Here is an 8,631-nt window from a genome sequence, read left to right as displayed (position 1 = left end):
TTTAACTTCCCGTTATGTAATATTGTATAAGCTATGTTGATATTGATATATAGTTATTATTAATATCCTACATATTGAGTAATTTTTTTTTGTGTAAATAGCAAGTATTTTCTCTAGCCTATATGCCAAATATTGGAAAAAAAATTACATTAGATGGAAAATTGTAAAATTACAAACTCCACAGCAAAAGTTTCAATTCAGTGCATGACTGTGGGATCAAGTTTGATTGGCTTTCAATGGCACATTTTTTGCACTTAACAGCGTGACTGTAACAATATTCTTTCCAGTATTTTAGACTTTTAGTAGGAGTTGAGCTGGAAAATCCAAGAATAAACAAAAATACACAATCTGGACAAAATTATGCTGTATGCATAAACACAGCCAAAAATATGAAAATACTAAGAATGAAAAGATTGTAAGGGTTAATATCCCTTTAAAAGAAGATCCGTAGCTGTTACAACAAGGCCACTGACTTTATTGTCTTCGTGATAACACTACAGGTCAATGAAGTTGATTTGTCCCTGATCATTTTTACCTGTAGTCACTGTAACGATCGTCCTGTAATATTCCCGCAATGTTCCTTTAAGCGGTGTGTTTGGCGGTGTTGTGCGTTTTTTAGGGGGCGGGCTCTGCTGGTGGGAACGGCCTCATGACGTAACTCTGTTGACAGTAGTAAAACCTCCACACACACACACCCACCCCCTAAACACACACACAGCCTCCGTTTCGCTCACACACACTCCCGCCGAGCTGCCACAGAGCCTCCGCCGCTCCGCGCCTCTCCATCTCCGCGCCGCGCGTCCAGCTGTGCGCACATCCGGCTCCGGAGCTCCAAACCAGGGCTGAAGAAGAAAAAACTCCCGCACGGGCTGAAGGAAGCAGGAGGAAGAAGGAATATGACCTCTAAAGATATGGACAGTATGAATCTGTCGGGGTACCAGAGCAATGTGCTGGAGGAAAATTTTAAAAAAGTCAGACATCCGGCCGGGACGGAGCTCATGCTGATCGCTGCGGAGGCCGGGCTGTCAGAGGAGGAGACAAAAGTGAGTAACATGTCAATACTTTCTCTTTTTCTCCTTGAACGGAAAGAAAATGTGTGCAATTAATTTTAAAAGTCTATATTTACAGCTTTTTTTTTAGGCTGAAATGTATTCATGAGTGTGTTGTAGAACAAACTGTGTGCAGCATTTCCATAATTACTGAAAATATTGAACATCATAGCGATGGTTTCAGTCTGTCTTTAGAGGCTAAAACCACGTCTGGTCCTTTAAAATAAAATCAATTTGGGATTTATTTGACTTTTATTTTTAGGATGGTTTTTCAATATTTTTGCAGTTTACAGTTTTTTTGTTTTTTTGAGGTGGTTCTCCTCAGGGCTGATTGAAAAAAAAATCAATACAGTATCATACTTATAATATTTTTCTTGCAAATGTAAAAATAAATGCAAAAAAGAAGGAACATAAAATCAATAAAAAAAATAAAATAAATGCATAAAAAGAGTAGTCTATTGCTCACGAACATGCCTTTCATTGTCTTTAATTGTTGATGCATTTTTTTAAGTGTTGTAATACATCACTGAGTAGTTTAATCTAAAGCAAGACATAATATTTTATAAGTTAAATCTGTAAAGTATCTAGCTGAGGAGCAGAAATTATAGCACTCGTATAAAATGTTGCCAAAATAATACTAAAAGTGTCTAAAAATTGTGCTGAATGGTACATTAGTAAATGTGCTTTGCATTTTAAGTTTGCTTTGCATCAAAATGTGATAAAACAAGTAGATAATAACAAACATTGTGCAGGAGGGGTTAAAAAAAATGCAAATTTTCGTGGTTTTGCTGAAATCACCCACACAGACAAGACACAATGACATGCAATTTGGATACAGGAAACTTGACTTTATGGTGTGACAGCTTGGTGTGAAGGGAGTTAACAGGCTGAGGGTGTTGTCAGTGTCATTATCAGTGTGGCAGTTAGGCAACTTCTGATGAAATGCTGCTTGAAAGGAGCAAAACAATACGATCGTGCTTCTGTTTGCAGGAAGACATTTTCCCTCAAAGCAAAAGAAGACTTTAAATCTGACATTGAACCTGGAGCTGCTCCGCTGACAGTGAATGGAGTCTGTGGACGGTGTCTAATAGCTATTATAATGGCTAATATATCTGTTAAAATGTCACAGTGTGATGAAATAATCCTTTGGGGTGAAAACAGTCACCACAAAGGCAGCAGAGCCCCATTGATGGTCAGTGGAGCAGCTCCAGCTCGTTCCTGATGAAGTCATGTCAGAGTGGCGTTTCTGTCGTTCAGGCTCTCAGACACTGATTCATCTGCACAGGGTGACTTAAAGTTTAAAGAGACGACTTTAAGGGAAGATCATGTGTCAAACAAACAGTGAGGGAAGGACTGTGACTTCAGTTTCTCTTGTGGTCGCTATCGACGCTGGTGTTTATGCTGCGTTCATATTTTGGTCGGATGTGGGAAACGTGGTTTTAACTGACTTGCTGATGAGCAGGAGGGACAGAACATAGACAACAACTACTTTAATGATTCATGGTTTATGTACATTTTCAAGCAAAAAATGCCCCAAACATAACCTAATTATATAAAACATCACATTATCACTCAGGTATTTAATCTCCACCGACCCTGCTCTCCCACATGTAAACACTCCCACCACCCGTCTATCTGAGGAATGTCTCACTGTAAAGTCTGTGCAACTGTCACATCAGGAGCCAGATGTGAAGCCTCAGAGCGCCGATAACACGCTGAAAGTGCTCTGAGGCTCTGCAGGCACCTTCAGTAGCATTCCTCCGATAGATGGATCACTGCAAAAGCACTCTGAGAATTTCTGCTTTTGAGGAGTTAATGTTTAAAGTCTCGTTTTGGAATAAAAATCATCAGTTGGTAATCCCCCTTCAGGATTTGGCAGGGAAACAGCGTGACTGTTTGCTTAGCTGTACTCACAGGGAGGTGAAACCCTACATGTAAATTCAGTCATTTCAGTCATTTGAGTTGACGTAACATCAGCTTCATCTCACAGGCAAATTTTCTGCTCATGTTTGATCTCAAAGGCCAACAGACGCGTTCAGATTGGCATAAAAAACAGCTCTCACATGCCATGGCACGTGTGTCCTTTTCATAATTAGCTGTCACAGCACAAACACTTCATCGGTTAATGACTCGTTTCTGTCACACAAATACTTTTTTCCACCCAAACTCCACAAACCAGTTCATCTAGATTTCTCAGGGCTGAACGCAACTCAGGCGCAAAAGATCTGCAGCATATCTGATCGTTGTGTGCAAACAGGTTCATCAGATCATGTTTATTGTGTTGTAATTGCAGGTGTAGCCTATTTTACACCTTGTTCTCACCAGCTGTACAACAAAAGCAAATCACTGTGGTTACGCATGTTTGAAGCAAATACTTGAAGCTGAGAAATGCTTTGAGTTTCAGTTATTTGCATAAAGAGAGAGTGAAATGGCGTTATTGTCAGCTGCACTGATTTAAAGACTAATATCAGATGTGTATGAAAGATTGTAAACCCTGGATAAAACCAGGCTGTTCTCATGTTTGTACGTCTCCCCATGAAAATAATGAAAAAAGAAAATAAGATGACCCATGTAATCCTGAGCCAGTAATTCAGATATATCCAACATAATTGTGAAGGCTACAATCTCATGATCAGTTCGCTGACGGGAGTAAAAAAGGAAATAGTATGCAGAGTTCATGTAAGGTTTAAATTGGGGTGGTGGATGGGTCTAACAAACACAGGACTTTCACACAGGAGACTGTTGTTTGTGTGAAATCAAGTGAACTTAAGTTATTTTATTGTATGTCATCACTTCATCTTACATCAAGTACGTAACTTTACATTAAGTAAGTAATGTGAAACGCTCAGTCATGATTGTTTTCTTAACTGTAACATAATTTACTTAACCAACGTAATTTCATGTTCAGTATGTAACTTGAAAACGCTCGATAATGTTTCTCTTCCTTAACCCAAGCTACGTGACTTTACTGACCGAAACCTAACCTACGTAACCTCACGTTCAGTATGTAACGTAAAAACACCCAACCATGTTTTTTTTCCTAAACCTAACATGCTTAACTTTACTTTTGTACACCTAATCTACGTAACTTTACGTTAACAACCCCTGACCATTTCTTTTCCTTAACCAAAGCTACGTAACTTTACGTTAAGCACGCAGCCTGAAATGCCCTACCACGTTTCTTCTCCTAAACCTAAGCTACATAACTTAATGTTAAGTACGTAAAGTGAATTTCTCAACTTTGGTTCTCTTGCACAACCTAAACAAACGTAATTCAACATTAAGTACGTGAAATTCCAAACCATGTTCTTTTTCCTAAACCTTAGCTACATAACTTTACTTTCCTAAATCCAACCTAGGTAACATAACGTCCAACCATCTTTCTTTTCGTAAACTTAAGCTACATATCTTTAATTTAAGTATCTAACATGAAATGGAAAACTTTGTTGCCTTTCCTAAATCTAAGCAACGTAACTTTACATTAAGGACATATCGTTAAAAACTAAACTGTTTCTTTTCCAAAAACCTAACCTATGTAACTTTACATTTAAGTATATAACATAACATTATAACATATTGTGACGACTCTGAACCATGATTTTTTTCCTAAACCTAAAACCCAAACTGGTATGAGTGCTAATTCATGAGATATCATCTGAGCCATCGTATTAAAATCCGTTGATAAAACAGGAGTTGTGTGCGTAAATAAGTTTCACAGGAGACACAAACAGCTGTCCTGTGGTCTAAAGTCCATGTTTGTTTGAACCTCCTGCCCTACGAAGAACTTTTGCTCTTCATACTTAATTCGTGTGTCCACCACGACAAAAGATCCTCATGAAATATTGCATCGGCATTGTTTTCATGTTGCCGGCATGTTAGTTTTTAACACATTTCATGCCCAGTGCCAGAAAGTGCATTATTAAAAGCTTGTGTCCATTTAACATATTTCTGCAAGAACAAGCCATCCAATTAAATAATCCCCATCTATTATTAGTCGGTAGTTTTGTGAAGATTTTTGACACGTGTTTCTTCTCGCCCACAAACCTACGCAGCTGTCAGGAACCTCTCTGCTTCAGCTCGGCACCAATCAGCACTATTTTTAAGAGAATTCGCACATGAAAAGACGGTAGCTTTGAAAGATAGCGTTTCATATTTTGCTCCGTCTACTGAGGTTTATTATTCTGCTTTTCCCGCCAGCAAAACATCTATGAAAGTCTTTCTAAACTAAAACTGCACTGCGCTGCCTCCTAATTCCTCTTCCAGTGTTAGTGACTGTTTCCATTCATCGTATACAAAGGTGGGAGGTGCGGGCCAACCTGACCGGGGAAGCCTGCTGCAGGGTGAGGTAAAGGTCTGGCCCCTCATCAAAAGACCTGACTTCATTTCCAGCTGATGTGGAGTTTTTTTACTGGCTTTCTTTTTCTTCTCGCCGCTCCACCCCCCCCTGTCGAGCGTTAACAAAGCTCTCATTGGAGAAGGTTTAGCTGAGGAAACACACCCCGACTACCACTCCCCGTGTCACATTAACAACATTTACAATGAGCTTCAGCCTCTGCGCCGCATGTTTGAGCTCCTTTCATAGACCGTGTTTTATTTGATTTCAGCGCTGCAGTCAGTAAAGGTAGAGTTTGAAAGGCCACGTTATGTAATCCAGTGCCAGTCATTTGGAAAAAATGACATAAGTACCATTGTATGGTTCAGCAGGATTATAAAGCTTATTATTGTTCTGGAGTGGTATGTGTGCAATGCTTTTAAAAGACATTTGAAGGTATTTTGCACTTTGAAAAAGCAAACAAAACAAAGTACAAAACAACTAACTTACATCCAAAATATCATTTTTTAAAGACTAAACCTTTGTAGACTGGATTTATTGATAAACTGTAGGAACTTCTCCCCCAAATTTATGTACTGCATCATGAAAATGAGCTACACGAATATGAAATCCCAAAACACACATGAAGAGCCAAGTTCAGAGAGCAGAGAGCAGCTCTCAGATTGATTTTGTCTTGAGTGCAAACCCAGACGACTCCAAATGAGAATCTCATGTGTTTTCAGGACAAAATGTGGAAACCGTCCCTCCTGCCAGGCACACGTACGTCCCACAAACCCCGCCAGGGTCTCGTGCCTTAACGCCGTCGTCCCGAATCCCTCCCTCTCCCCTCGGCATTATCGAGATGATGTCAGCATTGTTGTGAATCCCTTGACAACGCAAACCGCAGCGCAGCAATGTGCCGGGTCACGGGTGTGTGTCGAGGCACTCGGCGCAGTCATCATCTGGTCAGAGTTTCAGTGAGCAGTTGTTGGCGGAGCAGTCTGTTAAAGCTGGATGGAAACATTGGTCTTTTGTGGTTTCCCTGATACAACTTCGCCTCGGGGTCACTGCGTGTCTGTGTGAGTCAGCGACCACGCTTACATGCTCCAAAAACTATGACTGTAATGTGTTTATGAAGATAATGAAAGTCCGAAAGAAAACATTGCTGCAGTTAATGATTCTCTTACGATGATAGATTTTATATTTGGAGTTTCTGTTTTGGTGATTGGACACAGAAAAACAAAAAACTTCGTTAAAAAACTCAAAACTGCTCGTAGCCAAAGAAGATATTTCCATTGTCCTTAATGATATTTACCAGAAACCTTTTTCTTATTTAATTTTGACCAAATTAAATAATAATAATTACTTTAGATGGCAAAACATAGCTTAAACTATCCTTAACATTTTTTTGTGAAAGAAAAAACATTTTTGATTGTTATAGAGAACGTAGCCCGAAGTTTAAGAAGAACGTTGGCCGAACGCGTTGTTTGATTTGTCTAAAACATCCTGAGATTACTGCATATAAAACGTTATGTTTTAGTCAGTGTTTAACATTACAGGGACATGATTTAAAATGATAAACATCCTTAAAAATATTCTTTGAACATCAGATTAAAATGTTTTCTTTAACACTTTATTGCAGCTTGCAGGTAATGTTAGCCTGTATATATTGACATGAATTATTATAATGGCAGTTGAATTCTCAGTAAGTTATTGTTGTGTACGTAAACGTAACCAGTGGCCCGAGGATGGAAACAGTGTAACAGTGAATTTGGAGGACAAAGTGATCATTTCTGACAATACAACAACTCCACCTTCTCAGGAATATTAATGTCATGACTGTTTTCTGTCGGCTGCACCGGTTACCTCATCGCTATTGTGTTTCAGTTTGTTTCTGAACAAAACCTCCTGTTACCGGTCTCTAACACGTCTCTTTTTTGTTTATTGTCTGTCCTCCAGAAATGGTTCAGCCTACGTAACGCACAGTGGCGGCAGAAGGAGGGTCTTCCGGCTGAACTGAGATCAGTGTTGGACCTGTCCTGAACCTCCTGGACGCCTGAAGCTCTGCGCCGACCTTGTTTCTCCTGGAAAAAATGGACCCTATCACCTCCTCCTCAAACACTTCCCCTCTCCATGTATCATTCTCTCTTTTTTATTTTTAAATCTATGAAGCTATTTTAACTTGCTGTACGGAATGTGAAGGTGTTTGTGTGTTGTTGCCAATATAACCGCCATGTTTACAGAAATAAACATATTGTTATTATAAGTTAAAATGACTTGAGTGGTTTTTGAGGTTGTACAGTGGTATAGAAAGAGTCGGGGTCGTTGGGGACAGCGTGCTTTTGTTTCCAGGCTTTGTTTACGTGTCTGTCAGCAGGGGAGCGGAGCTCGACGCTAGGCCGTTCACAGGACTATAAAAGATGTAAGGAAGCGCTGGGACTACAATAGACGCTGCTGGAATCGGCTGCCGCTGTCCAGGAACTTCCAGGGACAAATCTGGAACATGTCCAGTAATGGAGGAGGAGGAGGAGGAGGAGGAGGAGGAGGAGCGGTGGACATGTGAGCCGACTGAGCTGAATGGCATCATGGGCTAAACAAAAGACAGGTGATGTCAGTTCATTGTCCCTTTTTCCCCGTGATCATGCTTTGTAAAAAAGGATGTGATCTCAGCAGCCAGTTTGAGCTCAAAGATAATCTGTATTTTTCCTACAGTTGAGAAATTCAATTAAAAAAGATCCAAACCAACAATGAATTCATCCTGATAACAAGCTTTGTCCCGTACAGGGCCGTAAATACAGACAGTGCAGGCAGGGCAGCTGCACTGGGGTCCATGGGGTGAGGGGGCCCTCTACAATATTTTTGGCAGAAACTAACAGTTCAGGACGGAAACCTGGATGGACATCAGTTTCTTTTGTTGTGTTCAGGCGCCTTTCACAAATGATTAACCCCTTGAAACCTGAGTAAATTGGCTTAATCTATTTCAAAAACATGTCGGGCAATGAACAAGAAATTACCCAAAATTAGTAAAGAATTAGTTACAACAAAATTACCTGAAAATTATCACAAAAAACAGCAGAGAGAAATGGTGAAAAAAAAGAAAGAAAAAGAAGGAAAAGGCTTATAAAGTGCTAAAAATGTGACAACAATTCACTTTAAATATTTAATTAAAATCAAATAATTATTTTACAATATTTCTTTCTCTGCCTCTCTTTTGATCTTTTTTTATTTTACTAATTTTTGTCACATTTTCAATTTCAATTTTCGAGACAT

The 8,631-nt window shown here is 39.5% G+C and overlaps 1 protein-coding gene across 1 annotated transcript; it reads left to right on the top strand.

The window, feature by feature from the left end:
- The first annotated feature begins 696 nt into the window (after positions 1 to 696).
- On the top strand, positions 697 to 7,627 carry hopx (HOP homeobox). Its single transcript, XM_042493825.1, has 2 exons — positions 697 to 1,043; positions 7,321 to 7,627. The coding sequence occupies exons 1-2, from the start codon at positions 897 to 899 to the stop codon at positions 7,402 to 7,404; spliced, it is 231 nt and encodes a 76-aa protein (XP_042349759.1). The 5' UTR covers positions 697 to 896; the 3' UTR covers positions 7,405 to 7,627.
- The last annotated feature ends 1,004 nt before the right edge of the window (positions 7,628 to 8,631 follow it).

This window comes from Plectropomus leopardus, chromosome 9, assembly GCF_008729295.1.
Source record: "Plectropomus leopardus isolate mb chromosome 9, YSFRI_Pleo_2.0, whole genome shotgun sequence".
In the NCBI taxonomy this organism is placed as follows: Eukaryota; Metazoa; Chordata; class Actinopteri; order Perciformes; family Serranidae; genus Plectropomus; species Plectropomus leopardus.
Note: the sequence above shows the minus strand (reverse complement) of the source record. Positions and strands in the feature narration are given on the sequence as shown.